Source organism: Eucyclogobius newberryi, unplaced genomic scaffold, assembly GCF_026437365.1.
Source record: "Eucyclogobius newberryi isolate DKJ021-1_F unplaced genomic scaffold, fEucNew1.0.hap1 SCAF_10, whole genome shotgun sequence".
NCBI lineage: Eukaryota > Metazoa > Chordata > Actinopteri > Gobiiformes > Gobiidae > Eucyclogobius > Eucyclogobius newberryi.
In genome coordinates, this window is record NW_027315724.1 from 24,508,173 (window position 1) to 24,531,895 (window position 23,723).

At 41.6% G+C, this 23,723-nt stretch overlaps 3 protein-coding genes across 3 annotated transcripts; 1 reads left to right on the forward strand and 2 right to left on the reverse strand.

Moving 5' to 3' along the window:
• The first annotated feature begins 134 nt into the window (after nt 1–134).
• LOC140371292 (extracellular calcium-sensing receptor-like) lies at nt 135–3,345 on the forward strand. The gene is made up of 8 exons (XM_072458438.1): nt 135–410; nt 503–589; nt 658–927; nt 993–1,179; nt 1,237–1,541; nt 1,942–2,169; nt 2,236–2,359; nt 2,444–3,345. Exons 1-8 carry the CDS (start codon nt 150–152, stop codon nt 3,343–3,345), a joined length of 2,364 nt encoding a protein of 787 aa, XP_072314539.1. The 5' UTR covers nt 135–149.
• Nucleotides 3,346–4,383: 1,038 nt separating this feature from the next.
• Nucleotides 4,384–7,864, reverse strand: LOC140369808 (extracellular calcium-sensing receptor-like). Its single transcript, XM_072456974.1, has 11 exons — nt 7,692–7,864; nt 7,405–7,616; nt 7,042–7,118; nt 6,776–6,955; nt 6,534–6,719; nt 6,009–6,455; nt 5,735–5,944; nt 5,532–5,655; nt 5,223–5,416; nt 4,879–5,160; nt 4,384–4,806 (listed from the first exon to the last, which is right to left on the reverse strand). The coding sequence occupies exons 1-11, from the start codon at nt 7,862–7,864 to the stop codon at nt 4,384–4,386; spliced, it is 2,508 nt and encodes an 835-aa protein (XP_072313075.1).
• A 9,201-nt stretch (nt 7,865–17,065) lies between these two features.
• On the reverse strand, nt 17,066–20,271 carry LOC140379256 (extracellular calcium-sensing receptor-like). The gene is made up of 10 exons (XM_072464173.1): nt 20,031–20,271; nt 19,826–19,908; nt 19,573–19,735; nt 19,307–19,512; nt 18,794–19,240; nt 18,520–18,729; nt 18,321–18,444; nt 18,035–18,228; nt 17,686–17,967; nt 17,066–17,615 (listed from the first exon to the last, which is right to left on the reverse strand). The coding sequence occupies exons 1-10, from the start codon at nt 20,206–20,208 to the stop codon at nt 17,193–17,195; spliced, it is 2,310 nt and encodes a 769-aa protein (XP_072320274.1). The 5' UTR covers nt 20,209–20,271; the 3' UTR covers nt 17,066–17,192.
• Nucleotides 20,272–23,723: the final 3,452 nt, after the last annotated feature.

Consider the following 23,723-nt stretch of genomic DNA (forward strand, 5'->3'; position numbering starts at 1 on the left):
CAATATTTACTTTTTTATTTGCAACTCCAGTTAACGGGCTGCCATAAAAATATATTGTTGTTCTTGTAAAATATTGATTTGTCTGCTCTTGTCACTCATTACTGGAGTCTGTTAGTTTTGATGTGCTGGGTTTCAGACAGGCCCTAACTATGGCCTTTGCTGTGGATGAAATCAATAGGAAGACCGATCTGCTCCCTAATGTGACTCTTGGATACAGCTTGTACGATAACTGTGTTGAACTGGGAATCGGATTTCGTGCAGCCCTGTCTTTAGCTGCTGGACCGGAAAAGCATTTTGTATTAGATGATTCGTGTGTTGGTGCGCCTCCAATACTCGGTATCGTTGGTGATTCCTCTTCTACACGATCTATGGCTATAGCAAATGTCTTAGGATTGTACAGAGTGCCCATGGTAAGCATTTATTGGTAAAAAAGTTCATAAATAGTTTTAAATATGTTGTTTTCAAGCTTTAAATCTGACAAGTTTTAATGTATGTTTCTTAGGTGAGTTACTTTGCTACATGTTCCTGCTTGAGTGATCGTCAGAAATATCCTGCTTTCTTCAGGACCATTCCAAGTGATGCTTTCCAGGTAAACATTCTTACCTAAATTTATCCTTGGCATAGTCCAGCTTTTCATTAACATGCACTTTATTTTAGGTGTATGCAATTATTCAGGTTTTAAAACACTTCGGTTGGTCCTGGGTAGGTCTGTTGTTTAGTGATGATGACTATGGCCGACATGCGGCCCAGTCTTTCCAGTCTGACCTCTCGCAGTCGGGTGAGGCATGTCTCGCATACCTAGAGGTTTTGCCCTGGGACAACAACCAATATGAACTTGAGAGAATTGTGAGTGTGATAAAGAAATCTACAGCTCAAGTTGTCATTGCATTTGCACATGAGAGCAACATGATTCAGCTCATGGAAGAGGTAAATGTAATGATTATTGTGACATTAAACTCAAATATTTTACATGAAAATAAATGACTATTCAGGTAGTGGGGCAGAATGTCACAGACCTGCAGTGGATTGCCAGTGAAGCTTGGACTACAGCGACAGTGTTACATACTCCACAATTAATTCCGTATTTGCGAGGGACACTGGGTATTGCCATCCGCAGAGGAGAAATACCAGGATTTAAGGAGTTTCTACTGCTAATTCAACCCAAACTTTCAAACAAAAGTGCTGACAAAAATGACATTGTAAGTAGTCACCTTTCACTTGTTTTGTTTGCTGAAGGTAATGTAATTATGTTCTTACTATTACAGGTTTTACAGTTTTGGGAGCACACATTTCAGTGTAAGTTTGCCCCAGCACCTGCAGAGTGGATCGAAGGTGGAGGAGCTTTGTGCACTGGACATGAAGATTTACAGAATATAGACAACGAGTTCCTGGATGTGTCCAACCTGAGACCAGAGTATAATGTGTACAAGGCTGTGTATGCTTTAGCTCATGCTCTCGATGACCTGCTGCGCTGTGAACCAGGGAGAGGGCCTTTCTCTGGGAACAGCTGTGCCACGCTGCACACACTGGAGCCATGGCAGGTGTGAACATGCAATGAGGACTTACACGCAATAGGCTTCGGCACATATTTTGATCAGGGCACTTGTCTGTTACACCAACTACAGTGTACTGCAATGCATATTTGACCAACACAGTAGTAGAGCAAAAGTCCAGATTACTCCGATGTCTTGGAAATATAAACACCTTGCGGATTAATTTCCACGGACCAGTGCCCCTGGTGCTTTGAGATTAATGTAGTGGCACGCATTGATTTGAATTACTATGGAAATTTTGCAGGGCATGAGTCCCAAACTCGACCTGAAATGTTTTTTATAAACCTTGGGTTACAGTTTCAGCAACACAAATACAATGTACATTTCTAAACCTGGTTTAAAGTTCAGGTACTGAAGATTACAGAATGTTTCTTTTCATAATTTGCAGTTTGTACATTATTTACAAAAAGTGAACTTCACCACATCATTTGGTGATGAGGTGTCCTTTGATGAGAACGGCGATGCCATACATTTATACGATGTAATGAATTGGCTGTGGCTTCCGGGTGGACACATCAAAGTTCAAAATATCGGTGTGGTTAAGAAGTCAGCCCAGAAGGGGGATCAGCTCCAGCTCAACAAGGACAAAATATTTTGGAATTTTCAACCTATGCAGGTTTGTTTTGTGCATGCACATGTTTTGTGAGCTGGATAATGAAGTTAATGATATTGATGCTTGTAGCCCCCTTTGTCAGTGTGCAGCATAACATGTCCACCGGGAACTCGCAGAGCAAGAAGGAAAGGAGAGCCTGAGTGCTGTTTTGACTGCATAAAATGTTCTGAAGGGGAGATCAGCAACACAACGGGTAAGAATTGTATTTCAACTAAACAATGTAAGAAATATTATACTTGATATAAATATAAAGTATACTGAATATTCCCTTTTGCAGGCGCCACAGAATGCATCACATGTCCTGAAGACTTCTGGTCCAGTCCTGCCCATGACCAGTGTGTTCTTAAGAAAACAGAGTTCCTGTCCTATCATGAGCCTCTGGGGATCTGCCTGGCCACCGCTGCAGTCTTAGGAACATTTATTTGTGCTATTGTCCTCCTGGTTTTTGTTCATAATAGAAAAACACCCATAGTAAAGGCGAATAACTCAGAAGTTAGTTTTCAAGTCTTGTTATCACTCAAACTGTGTTTTTTGTGCTCACTGCTGTTCATCGGACGTCCCAGACTGTGGACATGCCAGTTGAGACATGCAGCATTTGGGATCAGCTTTGTGCTGTGTGCCTCGTGTATTCTGGTGAAAACCATGGTGGTGCTGGCTGTGTTCAAGGCCTCCAAACCAGGAGGTGGCACCACCTTGAAGTGGTTTGGCGCATTACAGCAGAGAGGGACTGTTTTTATTCTAACGTGTATTCAAGCTGTCATCTGCATTGCTTGGCTGGTGACTGCTTCACCTGCTCCTCATAAAAACACTGAATATCATAATGATAAAATTGTTTATGAATGTGCAATAGGATCCTCAGTAGGATTTGCTGTTCTTCTTGGCTACATTGGTTTATTGGCTTTATTGAGCTTCATGTTAGCTTTTCTGGCCAGGAATCTCCCTGATAATTTCAATGAGGCCAAGCTCATCACTTTCAGCATGTTAATCTTCTGTGCTGTGTGGGTGGCCTTTGTCCCTGCTTATGTCAACTCTCCAGGTAAATATGCAGATGCAGTGGAGGTGTTTGCCATCCTGGCCTCAAGCTTTGGCCTCTTGGTGGCGCTGTTTGGTCCAAAATGTTACATCATTCTATTAAGACCAGAGAGGAACACAAAGAAGGCCATCATGGGTAGGGGCTGACAAAGTAGAAATGGAATCTAATGTGTTGATATTTCTTTATGTGAAAAGACTAATAATATTTTTGTCAAAGAAAGGTTTATGTTTTATTTCATCGTTTCATCATTGTTTTTTATGTTTGAATATTGAACTGTATGTGGACGTGTGTGTGCATATAATGTTTATGAAATAAATTCTTACTGCATAGGCAAGGCAAGGCAAGGCAAGTTTATTTGTAGAGCACATTTCATACACAAGGCAATTCAAAGTGCTTCACACAGCAGGAAAAAATGCATTCAAATCAGAAAGAAATTACAGAAATACAATACAATTAACTAAATTAAAAATTATCAATCCAACTGATTTTCTAAACTAATAAAATCACAAACAAAAGAGAAGAGTGCAAAGAAAAAATCCTTTCAGTCATATGCGCAGCTAAACAAAACAGTTTTTAGCTTAGATTTGAACATTGTCAGAGTAGAAGCCTGTCTCACATCTTCAGGAAGACTGTTCCAGATTTTAGCTGCATAAAACTGAAACGCAGATTCCCCATGTTTTGTCCTGACTCTGGGCACCAGCAGGAGGCCGGTCCCTGAGGTCCTCAGAGTCCCAGATGGTTTATATGGCACTAACATATCCAAGATGTACTTTGGTGCTAGGCCATGGAGAGACTTGTACACAAGCAGAGCTGCTTTAAAGTCTATTCTCTGAGCCACAGGGAGCCAGTGCAGAGACCTGAGAACAGGACTAATGTGATCATACTTCCTGGTTCTAGTCAGGACCCGAGCAGCAGCGTTCTGGATGTACTGCAGCTGTTTTACAGCTCGTTTGGAGAGACCAGTGAGCAGGCCGTTACAGTAGTCTAATCTACATAGCTATTTGTGTACTGTATTTTATGACCGTCTATGATTAAACATTAATTTTATCTAAACCCTGGTAATGGACATATGAAAATACACTTTCATGCACGGAAAAGCCACTGTAGATATGTTTTATTTCAATAAGACTGAACAGAAAAATGGCCTTCAGGACCAAAAACAAACATAATCAATACATTTTTTATTACCTCCTCATTACATATTTCTTGGTATTCTTCTCAGGTCTCAACAGTATTATGAAGCATTTGGGGGCAAAAATGCAAAACAATAAACCATAACTAGAGGCCAAAATAGCAAATATTTCTACAGCTACTGAGTATTTTCCAGGAGAGCTGACGTAGGCCGGGACAAAGGCCACCCAAACAGCACAGAAGATCAACATGCTGAAAGTGATGAGTTTGGCCTCATTGAAGTTGTCTGGGAGATTTCGAGCCAGAAAAGCCAAGAGGAGGCAAGTGCAGGCCAGCAGCCCGATGTATCCCAGGACCAGAGAGAAGCCCAGCACAGAGGCCATGGCACACTCCAGAGTCACCTTTGACCCCTGCACACCCAAATCCACATGAGGTTCTGGAGGACTGACGCACAGCCACACAATACAGATGATGATCTAAAGATTAAAAGAAGATGGTGTTTTAGCAGGTTTCAAGTTTCAAGCTCAAGTAACATGAAACAATGTTACCTGTATACAGGTAAGCAACCACACACTCCCTCTCTGTTTTCTTGGACCAAACCATTTAACAAACATCTCAGCACCGGGTCGAGCGGAGCGAAAAGCTGCTAGAACGACCATAGTTTTGACTTGGAGACAGGACACAGACAATACAAAGCTGATGCCAAAAGCGGCCTGCTGGAAACGACAGGACCAGAACGATGGTCGACCAATGAAAACCAGCGAGCACAAAAAACACAGCTTCAGGGACACAAGGAGTAAGAAGCTCAGCTCAGAGTTGTTGGCTCGAACCTAAATTGAAAAAGGGACATTTGTATACTTGGTTCAAACTCGTATATATGAATATATCTTACCATAGGTGTCTGTCGGTAATAAAGGAAAACCACAAAGACCGCAGTGGTCACTACAGCTCCAGACACAGCCACTGTAGTCAGAGTGATGCCCAGAGTTTCATTAAAGGACAGAAAGTCCAGCTGTCGAGGGATGCAGGACGTTTTCAATGTGTTTGACCAGTATTCAGATGGACAACGGTGACATTTTAAAGAATCTTCCCATGAAAGAATAACATAGCAAAGTTAGTAACTTAACAGGAGAAATATTTTTTTTTAACATTTAATTAAATTAAATTAAATTAATTAGAATACAATAGATCAATTCTGTACTTGTTTTATTACTCATTTCTCCACTTGCACATGGTATACAGTCAAAGCAGCAGGATGGCTCTCCTTTTCTCATTGCCTTCCTTGTCCCTGGAGGGCAGCTCATACTGCAGACTGAAGGAGGCACCTATATGGGAAACAGTCTTAATTAATAAATAAATATACAAAAGGATGATCATTTGTTCTTAAAATGTATTTTTTATAACCTGACTTGATCCAGTGTTCCACTGAATCGCTGTTTCATTCAGATCAATGTCAAAGCCATCTACTCGTCCGATTAGAACCAGTCTGAGTGACCCTTCAGGAGTCTTCTGCCAGTTGACCAGGTCATACTTGGCAGGAATATCCCCTCCTTGGAAATAAAATCTCTCACCCTGAGGTGTGGTGAAGTTGACTGTGCCCAAATGCTCAAGAAGCTTGAGGCAAAAGACAGATGAGTCTTAATAATAACATTATTATTCTGACTGACTTGTCTCTTACCTGTGCAGGTGTGATGTTCTGAGGAGAGGAGCAGTTGGATGTGGTTACAGAGGCTTCAGTGTTGGGGCAGGACAGAAGGCTGTGGATGGCATGAGCTGCTGCATAAACTGCCAGATATACATTATATGTGACTCTTAACTGGGACATATCAGTGAAGTGACTGTGCACCCCATGCAGTGACTCTGTCCCAGTGCAGGGAGGGAGAGGAGAAGAGGATGAAGACAGAGGAGTACAGCCAAACACCTTTTCCCAGTATTCTCTCAAGTACTCATTGTCCGGGCGCTGTGAAGGGTGTAAACTTTTTATATAATTTTCAAATCCTTCAATATTCGAACTTCGAATGGCCACACCAAAAACACCACGTGCAACTCTTGAAGTGGCAGGATGTTGGAGGAGGTCACCACTAGTGCTCCAGGCCTCGCTGGCTAGAAACTGTCTGTCAGTCACCTGATGTAAGCACATATAATAAACATTATATACATGGGCATGATACCACATGTGTTCATTTGTTATTTATGTTCTTACATTTATTCTGTATAGTTGCACAAACAGCTCTCTGACATCTGTGTGCCAAGAGAAAATCATAATGACTTTAGCCGTTGAGGCTTTGATAGTAAGAGCAGCTTCTCTGGCATCATGGACTATACTTTCTCTTCTGAGCGTTCTCACAAAAGCCAAACACACAGAACCGGCAGTCTCTTCCTGAAACACCTAAAATGAAGTTTGGTTATCATCAGTACTATTATTATCATCACCTTTTGAGCCACCTTTATCGCCCCGATCCCATAGTCTGTGCTGGACACCACTGCTCCAACCCATGTCCACTGATAGTGTACAGTGAGTTGTGCCAGGGCCCGTGCTTGATAGATATCACTCGGGATTGTCCTGAAGAAGTTAGGATACTGCTTTCTGTCACTGAGGCAGGGACAAGTTGCTAAGTAGCTGATCTGAAAAATTATAACAAAATATTTTACTGAATATATGAAGTGATTGTATCTCAATGTTATAAGGATATTTCACCTACTATTGGTACTGACAATGGCCCCAAGACTGTTGACAACGCTTTGCTCGTTGATGATGATGGACCCCCAATTATAATAGGGACAAAACCTTTCATTGTAAAAATAGATATATAAATCAAGTTTGTATTATTCATATTTGCAATTATTTGGAGGAATTAATAAGGCGGTCGAATAATGTCCATTAATGTAATACCTTCAAATTGTCCCAATCATTCATTTAAATATATGAATTATTTAATACAATGGTATAATGCAGTAAATAATAGTAAGGAGCATTAGTACTAGTATTAATTAATGACATTGTGTTTTTGTTTGCTAATTTAGTTTCATTGTTTTGTTGATCACTTCACACACAATGCATTTCATTCATTTACCTCGTTTGGAAGAAGTAAATTTGTCCGAAGTTGTGCAGCTCTTCGCATCTCCTCCAACTAAAGACAAAACAGCTTGAAGATCCCAAGGAGGTCTTCCACAACCATCCAAAATCTGATAACCCACTTTAACACCTGGCAGCAGCCTTTCATGGTTAATTTCCTCCACAGCATAGATCAGTGCATACACACATTGTAATGCAATTTCGTCTAAACTTAACCACAAGAGGGAAAGAAACATGTGAAAAATGACAACAGCACAGCTTTGTAATAAAAAGTAGCAGAGTTACCTAGTGCAAGGTTTGCGTTGTGGCACTTGCGAATAGTCAGTATCAAAAGATGGAGTTTGGTAATGGACACTAAATGTTCCTCCTATGACCACATCTCCATCCTGAGACAGAGGCAGGTTAGTGTTTGTGCTCCACTTCAAGCAGCTTTCTCTCTCTCCGTTCTCCAAACCCATCCCATGCCCCCTGTGTATCCTCCATAGCCCTAAGAGCAGGCACCAAAACCAGAGCACGGATACAATACGATCTAACATGATACAATTATAAGAATTAACTTGAAAATAAACAGCTTCACACAACTGACAAGCGGGAGGTACCGTTTGAAACACCTGACCTGCAGTGCCGGAGATGTCGCCCATTCCAGGAATTTATTGATGTCATGAGTCACGAAGTTTATGCAAATCAGATGACACACACAAGTAAAATGGCTGAAGCTCAAGCTGAATATTAGAACTTCAAAAAATATTGCATGTTGTCAGATTGGGTGAAAAAATTATAACATACATTTTTGGAGTACATAACAATTTGAATATGGCTCTGTAACATTCTTAAAAGTGAATACATTCTTATTAGATCATGCTTATATCTTATATTTGTCTTCCTAAATCCATTGTGGGCGTCTTCAGGATTGCATATTTTGCAACATTTTAAAACATTGTCTTGTGTAAATACCCTACCAAAGCCATAGAAACGAGTGACCATCGGAGGGCAGAAGCAGTCCCGTCAATTGGGAAAAAGGGCAAAAAGTTTCACATGGGCCTCCTTTAATATACAGTAAACATAGAGTCAAATGATGTGCCCTAAGACTCAGGGGCCCGGGTCAACCACCCCTGTCTCCACCTGGCCTCTCCCCTGAGCAGAAGAGTGCAGTTCTAATAAGATAATTAAAGGTCCCATAACATGCAAAATTAACTTTTCAGAGCTTTTAACCTTCTTAAATTGCTATTTGTGCTTCATATATGTACCCAGAGTGTTTTTTTGATTGATTCCCGCAGTGTTTAGCTATATTACAGACTATCTCCTTTCCTCGAATCTCCAAACTGACGGGGGGTGTCTACAAGACCGCGTCATAACCACAAGCACGCGTCATCATCCCCCCTCCCCCTCCCCCCTCTCCACCCGCCTCCCCCTCCCGCCTGCCGCCTCCCGCCCCCTTCCCCCCGGCTCCGCGCTGCTGCAGGCTCGTCTCCCAATACAAGCCCCGGAGTTTTTCTGCTTCGATTTACGACGAAACACGGCTCAAAGAGGCCCAAAACTTCATTAATGATATCGCACTCTTTACTATTATCACAATGGTGAAGGTTGATGTGGCAGTTGATGCAGCAACCGGGAAAATAAACGGAGAGAAGTTCTATCCGATACCGAAAAACCAGGAAATAAGAGCGCGATGGACATAAGACTTATATATATATATATATATATATATATATATATATATATATATATATATATATATATATATATATATATATATATATATATATATATATATCTGTTCTGCGCACGCTGTAGAATAAACACCAGATTTATTTAGGCTCAAAGTAATGTTGATCTGAAGTTCTATAGTTTCTCACTCAGTCGCGCGGCAGGAGCGGCGCAGCGCGGAGCAGACAGCTTTGGGGCTACGTCACGGGTGGGCGGGGCACACACGCGCTCTCTGAGGGTGGGGGCGAATATCAAATCAAGCCGTTTGCATTTCCGGATTGGTGAGGGGGTCCAAGGTCTGGGCGATATTTCTTAACTATTATGTTAAGGGTGTTGCACAACCCTTATTATTATCAATTATACACTTAGGATAGACTACGAAACGTGAAAAAAAGCATGTTATGGCACCTTTAAAAATAAGAAAATAAACGTATCTCTTACAGTTTCCGCATCAGATTTTACAACAGCAATTACTGTATGCATATAAATGTATATCTAAATATCACAGTAGGCGAGTAGGTAAGAGCAAGTGGGCGCGTCCGTGTTTACCTGCACCTCGCCTGGATGAGCGCCGAGAGTTGACAGCTGCAACGAAGGCAGAGCTAAAAGTCTGCTGAAAAGAAAAAGTGGTCAAAATCGTGTTTGGGATCAAACCATTGCCAACTATATTAGCTCATGGGATTGGATCTTAAAATCTCGTGACGTCAGAGCAAGTTGTTTTAAAGTCGAACGCAAACCTACCCAGGATGCACCGCGCTCAGATCAACGCTGATCTGAGCAGGTCTTGTTAAGGCGTGGCCAAGATGGCGACCACCTGTGTAAGGCATGCCCACCTTCAAAAGAAATGCTCTCTTTTATGAACTTGTGAGCTATTTAATAAGGATTTTTGTGCCCCCAAAGTATCTGGAACTTTGTTTGTATTGTACCGCGCCAGCTGGACGAGTACAATGAGAACTTCTTCAGACTACTTCGGCTGAATAATTTAAAACCTTAGTGCCACAGCAGCACAATGGCAGAGAAACCAAATCGGGATAAAAGTACCGACCTCAGCCGCACTCACCAGTACAGTGTACATTTTAGGACATTGTCAGTCATCGTCTTCACTTGTCACTGTCACTTGTCACCGTAGTTGTGGCCTCAGATCGAGGAGGCGAGGAGACACGGCATCACGGCCTTCTTCGTGGGGTCAAAGCATACATTTAACAGTAAAGAGATCAGACTGTAAAACAAACAATAATATGAATACAACTAATAGGATCTCTAACACTTACAATGGTCTGGGCACTTTAAGATAAGATAAGCCTTTATTTGTCCCACAATGGGGAAATTCCAGTGTTGCAGCACAAAGTAGGTTGATTAAAGGGTCGAGTACAGTTTTGTCTATTTACACAGACTTCTCCCTTGAAGGTACCCAACATTAATATGGCCTTAAGTTTAAAAGAGAGCTTATCTTAAAAACTAAGTTGACCTTATACCTGTACACTCTATCGCTACGAGAATAAATAGCAAATATAGCCGCAAGCGGCAATGATCGGCCCTCGCCACGCCGCCGCCACGCCGCAAGAGGAGGGGGCGCTAACGCGCCCCAATTGTCCTTTTAGTACGCCTACTGCTGAATCTGTGACGCTGTCACATCTTCTCCCCTTTGTTTTACCATCAAAAAGCAATTTTATTTTGAATTCTTGGCAAAATGTGCGGCTTTGCCGCACAGACACCGTGACTCTTTGAATAAAAATGTGGATAACTTTTGATGGTCCACCCCTGAAGATGAGTCTCACCAAATTTCAGGTTAATAGGGCTAACGCCCTGGGAGGAGTTCGTGAAAGTCTAAAGTGTAAACATGTTCTGGCGATTTCCCCATTGGAATAACGTGGGAGGTTTCGGTCATCGCTACGGCAACGCCATAACAATTATGACATGGGTCTCATTGACTTTTTTGATGGGGCCAAAATTGAGTTGTGTGTCAAATTTCATATAATTTCGCAAAACTAAACATTTAACCTCCATATAAAATCTGTAGGGGGCGCTGTGGCGCCAAATTAATTTATTTCACTTCAAGTAGGTTTAGGGCAAAGAGTTTAACAACTGATTCTAATTTGACGCAATTCGGACTTTATCTGCGCAAATGGCAGAAATGTTAAATTTGGGAGATTTCTGAAATTCTAGCTACAGTTTGCGGCTTCGCCGCACAGAGACCGTGAGAGGTATCAATGTAATTTGAATAACTTTTGATGTCCCACTCCTCAGTAGCATTTTCACCAAATTTCAGCTTTTTAGGGCCAACGCCCTGGGAGGAGTTCGTAAAAGTACGACGTTTGGAAAAACTCCGAAGTCATGTTTAGCCATTTTTGAAGCAATATGGCCGACATTTGGTTGGGCGGACGGCGTTGCCGTAATAATATTTTTTACTTCTCTTGTCACCATCTACCTCTGCGCCAAATTTCAATGATTCTACGATCAGATTTTTTTGGGGTCATTTCCCATCTCTCAATGCATTTTTGGTACATTTGGGGGCGCTGACGCGCCAATTTTTTTTTATTTTGGAAAAGGGAAATAGCCAGAATGTAGAGAGGCACGATTTTTAGAGGTGTGCAAATTTTTGTTACTTTTCGTCAATGTTCACTGGGTGTAAAATAGGGGGGTTGGTCCCGAGAAGAAAGAAAGAAAGAAAGAAGAAAGAATATTAAAGCCGCAAGCGGCATCCAACGGCCCTCGCGGGCCGCCGGCCTTCCGACTCTGCGCTTTCGACTTGATAAAGATGGCGCCCTTATTGTGTGTTGAATAAAAAAAGAACTTGACAGACGGCGACACAATTGACATGGCCAATCCAGTGCAAATCAACAAAAGTGTCAGTCAAATTTGCTGCGCCGCCGCACAGAGACCGTAGCACTTGGAATAAAAATATGGATAACTTTTGATGCCCCGCTGGTGTAGATGATTTTTCCCAAAGTAAAGCTTGATCGAGCTATTGCCCACGGAGGAGTTTTTAAAGTGTGAAGCGTAAATGTGAACATTTCAGAGATTTCGCTGTTTTCCCATTTCTGACATATATTTGCGGGTCCGCCACACAGAGACCGTAGCACTTAGAATCAAAATATGGATAAGTTTTGATGCCCCGCTTGTGTAGATGATATTCTCCAAATATGAACTTGATCGGACAATCGCCCTAGGAGGAGTTCGTTAAAGTGTGAAGCGTAAAAATGTGGTGATTTGAGCAATTCTATGATTTTCCCATAAGGATAACATGGGATGTTTCTGTCATCGCTACGGTTACGCCGTACAAAATATGACTTTGGCTCTCATACTTTTGTGATCAGGATGGCAAATTAGAATTTTGTTCAAAATATCATGTCATTTGGAAAAACTCTATTGTTTATAGGCCACTCTGAAGGCCAAATAGTCAGAATTCTGGGAAACGTTTGCGGCTCCGTTGCACAGAGACCGTAAAAGCTATCCTTAAAATTTGGATAACTTTAGATGCCCCACTTGTCTAGAGGACGTACACCGATTTTGAGGTCGGTGGGCAAAACACACTAGGAGGACTTCGTTAAAGTGTAAAACATAAAAATGTGGATATTCGAGAGATTTAGCGGTTTTCCCATAGGGATAACATGGGAGGTTTATGTCATCGCTACGACTACGCCGTAAAAATTAAGATTGGCTTTTTTGATCGCGACGCCAAAATAGAATTTTGGGTAAAGTTTAGAAAATTTTGGTAAAACTAATTTTTGACCTTCAATGTTAATTTAAAGGTCACTCTGTAGGGGGCGCTATCGCGCCCATTTCAATTTTGTCATCATAAACTGGTCCAAACTAGAAAGTTGAACAACTGATTCAAATTTGGTCCTAATCGGACCTGTTTTGATCAAATGGGAACAATTTTTAGATCTGCAATATCCCAAAATAAGTTGTCCAACTTTGCGGCTGCGCCGCACACAGACCGTAAAAGGTATCTCAAAAAATTGGATAACTTTAGATGCCCCACTTGTCCAGAGGACGTACGCCGATTTTGAAGTTGGTGGGCAAAACGCACTAGGAGGAGTTTGTTAAAGTGTGAAGCGTAAAAATGTGGTCATTTTAGAGATTCCGCTGTTTTCCCATTTGTGACATATATATGCGGGTCAGCCACACAGAGACCGTAGCACTTAGAATCAAAATATGGATAACTTTTGATGCCCCGCTTGTGTAGATGATTTTCCCCAAATATGAACTTGATCGGACAATCGCCCTAAGAGGAGTTCGTTAAAGTGTGAAGCGTAAAAATGTGGTGATTTGAGCAATTTCGCGAATTTCCCATAAGGATATCATGGGATGTTTCTGTCATCGTTACGGTTACGCCGTACAAAATATGACTTTGGCTCTCATACTTTTATGATCAGGATTGCAAATTAGAATTTTGTGCAAAATATAATGTCATTTGGAAAAACTCTATTGTTTATAGGCCACTCTGAAGGCCAAATAGTCAGAATTCAGGGAAAAGTTTGCGGCTCCGTCGCACAGAGACCGTAAAAGTTATCCTTAAAATTTTGATAACTTTAGATGCCCCACTTGTCTAGGGGACGTACACCGATTTTGAGGTTGGTGGGCAAAACGCCCTAGGAGGAGTTCGTTAAGTGTGAAACAGAAAAATGTGGATATTCGAGAGATTTAGCAATTTTCCCATAGGGATAACATGGGAGGTTTCCGTCATGGCTACGACTACGCCGTAAAAATTGAGGCATAAGTTTGATTGGCCTTTTGCTCGGGACCCCAAAATAGAATTTTGGGCAAAGTTTAGAACATTTGTGTAAAACCAGTTTTTGTCCATCAATGTTCACTCAAAGGCAACTCTGTAGGGGGCGCTATCGCGCCCATTTCAATTTTGTCATCATAAACTGGTCCAAACTTGAAAGTTTAACAACTGATTCAAATTTGGTCCTAATCGGACTCGTTTTGATCAAATGGGAGCAATTTTTAGATCTGCAATATCCCAAAATAAGTTGTCCAACTTTGCGGCTGCGCCGCACACAGACCGGTAAAGGTATCTCAAAAAATTGGATAACTTTAGATGCCCCACTTGTCCAGAGGACGTCCGCCGATTTTGAGGTTGGTTGGCAAAACGCCCTAGGAGGAGTTCGTCAAAATTTGACGTGAACAAAATGGCTAACACCGCGTGTTTTCATTTTCAAAGGAAGATGGCGGCCATAGGGTAAGTCTGGAGGCGTGGCCACAATAATATATTTTTTTTGTCCTCACGAGAGGAATGCGTGTCCCGAATTTCGTAGCTTTACGCCAAAGTTGACCTCGGGGCGTCTCCCATAGGCGCAATGTATTTTGACTTTTGTCGGTGGCGCTGTCGCGCCATTTTTTAACGAAAAAAAAAATGGCCCAGAAAAAATCTAATTTTTCGCCGATTCTGAATTTTGGGCAAAGTTTGGTGAGTTTTTGAGCATGTTCAGGGGGTCAAATTAGAGCTCAAAAAGCAGAAGAACAAGAAAAATAATAAAAATAAAAATAATAATATTTTTAGCAAAAACAATATAGCCGTTTCCACTATAACAACAAATTATACATCGTTTGAAAGCTCTAAGCCTTCCCCATGCCGCCATGGGGTGGAATCATCATTACGAGCGCTTACGCGCTCGTCACTCCCCATTCCGTCGGGATGCCCCGCCCACTCCCCATAGACTTCCATTGATTTGAGCAGATACAAGCATGGCCCATGCCTGCGGCATGGATTCTCGCGTACAGGACGATGCCAGGAGGGTTTTTGGAGGAATGCAGCGCTTCGCGCTGCTGTTGTCAACAATTTGACTATTTCTGTCATAGCAGGAGTAAGTATGCATGATCCATGCCTTCGGCATGGGCTAGTTCACTGTACTTGCCAGGGGCGACGGGGTACCAAACATGCGGGCTGCGCCCGCATGTTTGGTCAGACAGTTGCAACGCTGCCTTCGGCAGCGTTGCGGGAGCAATAGGCCCTCCGCCCTGCTGGGGCTCGGGCCTAAATATTCCGATGCGAAAACAATGTTTCCCATTTTTCAAATATCATAAAGGAGAGTCTAAGGACAGAGGACCCTGGGACATTGTCCCTCGCCACCACAGACATTGTCTGACTCCATCGCCACCACAGACATTGTTGATTCATTTCTCCTTGTGGCCCTCAGAGGCAACTGTTGTTGTGATTTTGGGCCTTACAAAAATAAATTGATTTGATTTGATTTGATAAACTATACATTTTCGGAAAGCGCTCGCGCTTTCCTACCTCATGGTGTGGGTCCCTGGTCACTGACGGGTACTTTCGTTAATTTTGAGTGGGCTCCGCCCACTTTGTGTTTTTGGCCTTCTATACAGAAATAATGTTCAATTTTTGCATTACATGCTTATATGCACGGAACATGCAAGAGATAGGGAACATATTCGTGAGCTACTTAGCGCAAATGAGTGCTTTATATGGGGATGACGACAATGTAAAGTGCTCGTTTAGTGCGCACTTTTGCAGGGGCTTCGCCCGTTTACAACGGTAATGTTCCATTTACCTACTACTAATTAGTATGCACGGGGCGTGTGTGAGTGAAGGAGTGCGCTAGTGAGTGTTTGGAAGTGGGCGAGCGCTTCGCGCTCGATTTCGTGCGCACTAAGTAAGAACTTTTGCAGCCGTGCTTCGCACGGCCTTACGAGATTAATAGGCCTCTCGCCAGCTTGTGGCGCTCGGGCCTAATAAATAAAACATCTATTTCAACTAAGATACAGGGTTTTTTAAATTACTTTTTTGTGTGTGTTTATTTGTTTTTTGACTCGTAGAAAATGTAATTGACAATCTGCAGCTTATTATGGTGCAATGTCACCATGAAGAGGCGTTGCACCAATGAAATTTCCCCATGTGGGACAATAAAGGAATATCTTATCTTATCTTATCTTATCAGTTAATCAGTTTTGAGCATGAAGTCAATGGACATGTTTCCATTACTAAGCCGTTTCACATCAATATTTCAGTTTACAATGAACAGAATGGTTAATGCTAGAGTGTCTGGTCTGTCTGCTATGATAGCTCATTCAAAGTTAAAGTGTTAGGGTAAAGGTTAAGGTTGGAAAAATGTGGGGTAAATTGAAAAAAACTGTGCTGGTAATTGCAACTGGTATATTGATTATATTTACAAGGATGCATATCTAAAGTTGTCTTGAGTCTTGATGAAATTCTCGGACTGTTAGCATACCTTTGTGATCCCTGATCCAAAAATCAATCATCCAGAATAAATATCAGCAACATATGAGCTGCAGTAAACCACCAGTTCTTTGTTGAAAAAAATGTCATTTGAGTTGTGTATAATTTAGGGTTTTAGATTTTGTGTTTTTTTTTTTATTAGTCCGTTTTATTTATGTTTTTATAGTTTGTGTGTTTTTAATTCATGTGTGTCTTTTTAGAATTGAAATGTTGTTGTTTAATTTGTGCATGTTTATTTATTTTTTTTTGTGGGGGGGTTGTGCGTGTTTTCAAATTTAAGTTTTGTGTTTTAAAGTGTTGGTGCATGTTTCTGAATTTGTGTTTGTTCTGCCCTTTAGAGCTGTTATAGTTCAATAACAAGTACCTACTAAAAAGTACCGTACTACATGTCTCCTTTAAGACAACTCCTTTATGATCAGACCCAGGGAAAAAACTTGAGGCTCCACTTAAGTTAAAACTCTAACATTTTGAGGCTGAAAAATGTTTCATAAACATTTATAGTTCACTTGAAAATGTGTTGAAAATGTGTTTCTGGCTTGTACTTTTCATATGTGGTAGGCTAGTTTGTTCCACAAAAGTACAGTCTTTCACTGCAGTTGCACCAGCAGACATGTGATGTTGAGGTAAAAAAAAATCAGTAAAAGGATGAAAATGCCAGAATAATTGGAGCACAGACTGAGTAAGAAACAGTGACTGCCGTATTTAAAAGTTTGGTAAATATGAAGCAAAATGCGAGATTCAGATGTCTTTTATTTTTAGTAATAAAGAACACGTTTAAAGAATATGGACAAATAATATAGAGTACAATGGTAAATATAATTAGTAATATAAGTAACAATACTCCAGAAAATATAATTGCATTTGTTTGCAGATCACTACTTGGCCATGAGGTGTTTCTTAGTGTTTTTCTCAGGTCTCAGCAGTATTATGAAGCATTTGGGGGCAAAAATGCAAAACAATAAACCATAACTAGAGGCCAACATAGCAAATATTTCTACAGCTACTGAGTATTTTCCAGGAGAGCTGACGTAGGCCGGGACAAAGGCCACCCAAACAGCACAGAAGATCAACATGCTGAAAGTGATGAGTTTGGCCTCATTGAAGTTGTCTGGGAGTTTTCGAGCCAGAAAAGCCAAGAGGAGGCAAGTGCAGGCCAGCAGCCCGATGTATCCCAGGACCAGAGAGAAGCCCAGCACAGAGGCCATGGCACACTCCAGAGTCACCTTCACTCCAATCATATCCCAGTCAGGCTGAGGCAGGGGAGGGTTCAGCGAAAGCCAAATAATGCAAATAAGGATCTGGAGGAGAAAAGAAAGAAACCTTAAACACATGGAACTCGCTGTGTTGATGTTAAGCTATTACTGTTACCTGTATACTTGTGAAAATCCCAACGCTGCCTCTTTGTTGTTGAGGACCAAACCACTTAATTAGAGACTCTGAACCTGGTCGAGCTGAGCGAAAAGCTGCTAGAACGACCATAGTTTTGACTTGGAGACAAGAGACAGACAATACAAAGCTGATGCCAAAGACGGCCTGCTGGAAACGACAGGACCAGAACGATGGTCGACCAATGAAAACCAGCGAGCACAAGAAACACAGCTTCAGGGACACAAGAAGTAAGAAGCTCAGCTCAGAGTTGTTGGCTCGAACCTGAAACAAAAATAGATCATTTATCTTCCTTGGTACAAACTCATAATAGATAAATATATTTTAGTACCACAGGGGTCTGTCGGTAATAAAGGAACACCACAAAAACTGCGGTGGTCACTACAGCTCCAGACACAGCCACTGTAGTCAGAGTGATGCCCAGAGTTTCATTAAAGGCCAGAAAGTCCAGCTGTCGAGGGATGCAGGACGTTCGGGCAGGATTGGACCAAAACTCAAGTGGACAACGGTCACACTGGAGAGAGTCTGAGAGCACACAGAAGAAATGGTTATTATCATGGTGGATGGACTTTGTCAGTGATATTATCATTATTTGAACACAATTTATAGCATGTCACCTATTTTGTTGCTTATTTCCCCATCCCCACAGGGAATACAGTCAAAACAGCAGACAGGTTCACCTTTACGTATGGCCTTTCGGGTTCCAGGCTCGCAGCTCATTGTGCACACAGACACAGGGACCTTAGGAATACAGTAAATGAGTTTTTGTAAACCATTAGTTCAACTTTAATTCCATTTCAATGTACACTGATTTACCTGACTTGATCCAGTGTTCCACTGAATCGCTGTTTCATTCAGATCAATGTCAAAGCCATCTACTCGTCCGATTAGAACCAGTCTGAGTGACCCTTCAGGAGTCTTCTGCCAGTTGACCAGGTCATACTTGGCTGGAATATCCCCTTCTTGGAAATAAAATCTCTCACCCTGAGGTGTGGTGAAGTTGACTGTGCCCAAATGCTCAAGAAGCTTGAGGCAAAAGACAGATGAGTCTTAATAATAACATTATTATTCTGACTGACTTGTCTCTTACCTGTGCAGGTGTGATGTTCTGAGGAGAGGAGCAGTTGGATGTGGTTACAGAGGCTTCAGTGTTGGGGCAGGACAGAAGGCTGTGGATGGCATGAGCTGCTGCATAAACTGCCAGATATACATTATATGTGACTCTTAACTGGGACATATCAGTGACGTGACTGTGCACCCCATGCAGTGACTCTGTCCCAGTGCAGGGAGGGAGAGGAGAAGAGGATGAAGACAGAGGAGTACAGCCAAACACCTTTTCCCAGTATTCTCTCAAGTACTCATTGTCCGGGCGCTGTGAAGGGTGTAAACTTTTTATATAATTTTCAAATCCTTCCATATTCGAACTTCGAATGGCCACACCAAAAACACCACGTGCAACTCTTGAAGTGGCAGGATGTTGGAGGAGGTCACCACTAGTGCTCCAGGCCTCAGTGGCAAGAAACTGTCTGTCAGTCACCTGATGTCAGGGAAAGAATTAGGAAATAACAAAAAAAACAGTATAGATGAATGTATTACTTCTTACATTGATTTTTTCTAGCTGCACAAACAGTTCTCTGACGTCTGTGTACCAGGAAACAACCAGTATGACTTTAACAGTTGAGGCCTGAATGGTGAGAGCAGCTTCTCTGGCATCTGTTACTATGTTTTGTCTTCTGAGAGTTCTGATAAAAGCCATACACAGCCCTGACCGCTCGATCTCCTCTTGGAAAACCTGAAGGGAAAAAAAATCTATCAATTTGAATGTGAAAACATTGCAATTACTAATATTTACCTTTACTGCCACAAGACCATAGTCATTTTCTGCCACCACTGCTCCAATCCATGTCCACTTGAAGTCTATGGCCAATTGTGCCAGAGCCCGAGCTTGATAAATATCACTTGGGATTGTCCTGAAGAAATTAGGATAGAGTCGTTTGTCACTGAGGCAGGGGCAGCTCGACTGGTAGCTCATCTAAAATGATGAAGTGGTATTGCCATTGTTAATGCCATGAATGATTGCAAAATAGCATCAATTTGATGAATGTCAACACATGTAGCTTACTAGAGGTACAGAGAGTGGGCCAAGGACACCTGTTAGTATAATGGCTGTTTTTGAAGATGAACCACCAATAATTAACGGGACTGTTTTAATCCCTGTGAAACAAAATAATATGACTTTATGCATCAGTCCTCTTCAATTGCACAAATGTATTACATTCTTGGAAAATTACCTGTTTGTTTGATTTCTCCAACAAAGCTGGAATTCTGTGGGGTAAAAGTACAGAATGTGTTGTCTCCTCCGACCAGAGACAGAGCAGCCTCCATTTCCCAGGGGTGCAGACCACAGCTGTCGAGTATACGGTAGCCAAGCCTCACCCCAGGCAGCAGACTCTGTCTGTGATTGATCTCATCCACAGCAAACATCATGGCGTAAATGTACTGCATTGGAAGATCCTCTATACTGTCACATTAACATTCAATTAATGCCACCCACACATGATACTACACTCAAAATGTATGACTTAAAATGCATTGTGTTGTATTGTGCATTTCAGTATTCAGACACAAAACAAAGATTTGGATTTTAGTTCAGTGACATAAAATATTCAAACTAAAACTAAACAAATACAGATTTAGTAAAAATTTTGATTAAAAGCATAGGTTAGTGCATTACCCAGAACATGCTTTAAATAGTGGGGGATGAGTAAAATCACTGTCAATGTTTGGTGGAAGGTGGTGCAGACTGTAAAGCCCTCCGATGACCACATCTCCATCCTGGTACAGACCCTGGTTAGACGTGGACTTCCAGCGAGTGCATGAGAGCGACTGCACCGCCATGAGCTGCACCAGCCCCAGGAGCAGAAGGACTGGAGCGGCCCACAACCACAGTGACCATAGCCAAGAGAAAGAACACATTGATCAAAATATCACAGAGATATAATAAAGAAAGAAATCACTTGATGCAAGTCAGAACCCCCAACATGCAGTTATCAAAAAGACAGAGCATTATCTGTGCTCTAATGAGTCTGTGACACAGCCCAACCCCTTCTGAACATCCAGCTCGTGCGCTTGGTTTTTATAATGACACTGCACCCAACTGTAAACATGATGAAGACAAAAACTGAGGTGGGAGTGTTTGTTTGGTTTGTATTAAAGTACATATTCTATTAAAACCTGGGAAGTATTCAAAGAACTTGTCCAGGTAAACAAAAACATCCAGGAAATCAATACAATACAATACAATACAATACAATTCAATACAATTCAATACAATTCAATACAATTCAATACAATACAATTCAATACAATTCAATACAATTCAATACAATACAATACAATACAATTCAATACAATTCAATACAATATACCTTATTGTTCCCTTGGGGACATTTGTCGTGGACTGTGGTGCCTTCAGTTAAAAACCACACGACACAATCATACAATCACAATAACAGAGCTTTTTTTTTTTTTAATCTTTTATTCACAACTTACGTCATACATTTGCAAGGGATACAAATATTTACACACACAGACAACACACACAAGGGCTAATAGGCAGGGTACGGTACGGCAGGTAGGAAACATGGGACAAGACTGTGATAAAATACATTTGAAAACAAACTTAATTTTAATCAAACACACAAAATGAAACATTTTTTTAAAAATGCAGATGAGTAAACCATAATAAGAGGCCAAAATTGTAAGAATCTCCTCAGCAACTACATATTTTCCAAGAGAGCTGACAGAGTCTGACATGGTGGGGGGTGTTGCACTAAGCTAAAAAAGATAAGAGTAAAGCTTTGAAACTGTGACGTGAGCTAGCTCCGAGCGAGCCCACCAGCCCCCCCCGCGCCCTCCGGCCGCGCTAAAGTACGGCGTGTCGTCGGTACACGTTTATATACACGTTTATATGAAAGAGGAACTTCACGAACGATCGGGACACGCACTGGAATCGCTTTAAATTAACTTGTTTTGACTTTATTCGGCTGGATTGAGTGTTTTCGTCGTGTCGTTGCGATGTGTCTTGGCTCTGAGTCCCCCGGCTCCGGCCCCGCCCCCCGGCTCCGGCCCCGCCCCCCGGCCGGCGCCGTACCGCGTTTACACAAAGGAGGAACTCATGAAACTGCGGAGAACAGTCGTCTTACCCGGAGATCGTCACGTTATCCCGTCGCAATACTGACCTAACCTAATACTGATGTGCAATTCTGTCATATGTGCAATTGCTGTTGGAATTCATGTGCAATTCATGTGCAATTACTGTGAAATTCATGTGCAATCTATGTGCTGTCGTGACACATATTCATGTGCAATTACTGTCGGGATCACATGCAATGGTATTTATTTATTTATTTATTTATAGGAGATCTTCTACTGAAAGTGTTTTTCAGACTTCCTATAAGTGATCTGTTCTTCTGTATCTACCTCTGTATCTACCTGCGTTGCACCAATGAAATTTCCCCATGTGGGACAATAAAGGAATATCTTATCTTATCTTATCTTTAGTCAAAGTAACTTTGTGTTTATTCATATTGTAGCAGTGACGAGCCTTTATGCCCCAAACTCAAATTTGGGCCCTGAGAATTTAAAGCAGATTATGAGGAGGACCTTTATAATTAGATATTCATTATCCCCATATTATGACCTTAAAATGCCCTTCATTTGACACCACAACAATAATCATAATAATACTCATCATTGTCGCCATAATCATAATAATCATAATTATAGTACTGAATAAATTTAAAAAAATTGGCAGAAATTAGATTTGGCCAAAATGGACATGAGACTTTTTTCACTGTGTTAAGTGGCCACCACATCTGACCATGATAGAAGGTGACCAAACATGACTTTGGACGCGTTTTAAAGGGGGCGACCACTTCTACAATATGGCGTTAATAACATGGAGAAAAGTGCTTCAGATTCTTACTTTTTTCATTAATCTAGAGATTACTCTATGAATCATGTGTCTGTAAATGTGCCCTAATTACACTAAAAAAACTTAAATGATGAATGTTCAACAACTACTTTTTTAGCCATATAAACAGTAACCAGAGTTGTGGTTGGACAGTTTTCCCTGTTTGGCCACTGTTTGGTGCGAGGGGCCTGAGGTGACCACCCCTTAAATGTAGTTATTCTGGCCACTCTTGTTTCAAAAACCTGAAAGTGACCAAAGGACTGGATAACCATAAACCATTGGCCACTTTTGGATCTCGGCGCTGCTGTTCTGGAGATGTCCAGAGTTCACATCGCGTCAGGCTCCTGAATGATCCAGGCAGCTTGAGTCCAAAACTCTAGCTTCTGTGCTGTTTATTACGTCAAACGGGTCGTAAATTGCTAACCTAAGCATCACTATGAAAGGAGCTGGGACCGGCCGGGACTGACGTGACCCGTGAGTGTGCTCACTCAGAGGCTGAATGTGCCTGATCCTTAAAATATAGCGAGAAATAAAGACCGGTAGGAACAGTCCATCAATATGTACAAACCCCAAGCTTTTCATCACTTTTTATTTTTTGACAATCCGCCTCACATTCACGTTGTGCGAATATGTACGTAATTCCAATCGCGCGAGGATACGTTTCACTCAATATTTCACATGTATTACAAGTTAAACGCAACATAGCATGTAAAGAGCTGTCTCCTAAGGCTGCGGTTATTTTATTACTTGGTTTACGGATCCGCCGCACTCAGATTATTGATTTATGCAACATAAATTAAATGAATTATTATCAATTGTTTTTATAAAGTACCGCCGACAACACAAAATAGCATTAAATGAAATATAAAAAGCAGTATTTAGTCTAAAAAATAAGAGCGCATGAAGCGTGACAGAGCAGCTCCGTCCCTGCGCGGTCCCGGCGAGAGCACGCGCCCGTTTCCTCTGCCTTTATATCGCAAATACACATTTTAAACCCGTTTACCACATTTTCTCCAGCGTGTTTTGCTGTGACTAAGGCTGTAGC

What these genes read in the sequence shown, in the direction of transcription:
- LOC140369808 (XM_072456974.1), bottom strand. Translation starts at nt 7,864, where the DNA reads ATGGGTTTGGAGAACGGAGAGAGAGAAAGCTGCTTGAAGTGGAGCACA. An exon ending in CAACGCAAACCTTGCACTAG is followed by an intron (nt 7,617 to 7,691) that starts GTAACTCTGCTA and finishes CTTGTGGTTAAG; the next exon opens with TTTAGACGAAATTGCATTAC. An exon ending in GGTTGCTTACCTGTATACAG is followed by an intron (nt 4,807 to 4,878) that starts GTAACATTGTTT and finishes TTTAATCTTTAG; the next exon opens with ATCATCATCTGTATTGTGTG.
- LOC140371292 (XM_072458438.1), top strand. Translation starts at nt 150, where the DNA reads ATGGCCTTTGCTGTGGATGAAATCAATAGGAAGACCGATCTGCTCCCT. An exon ending in ACCCAAACTTTCAAACAAAA is followed by an intron (nt 1,180 to 1,236) that starts GTGCTGACAAAA and finishes TGTTTGCTGAAG; the next exon opens with GTAATGTAATTATGTTCTTA. An exon ending in ACACACTGGAGCCATGGCAG is followed by an intron (nt 1,542 to 1,941) that starts GTGTGAACATGC and finishes CATAATTTGCAG; the next exon opens with TTTGTACATTATTTACAAAA.
- LOC140379256 (XM_072464173.1), bottom strand. Translation starts at nt 20,208, where the DNA reads ATGCAGTACATTTACGCCATGATGTTTGCTGTGGATGAGATCAATCAC. An exon ending in GGTGGCAGAAAATGACTATG is followed by an intron (nt 19,513 to 19,572) that starts GTCTTGTGGCAG and finishes TCAAATTGATAG; the next exon opens with ATTTTTTTTCCCTTCAGGTT. An exon ending in ATTACCGACAGACCCCTGTG is followed by an intron (nt 17,968 to 18,034) that starts GTACTAAAATAT and finishes TTTTTGTTTCAG; the next exon opens with GTTCGAGCCAACAACTCTGA.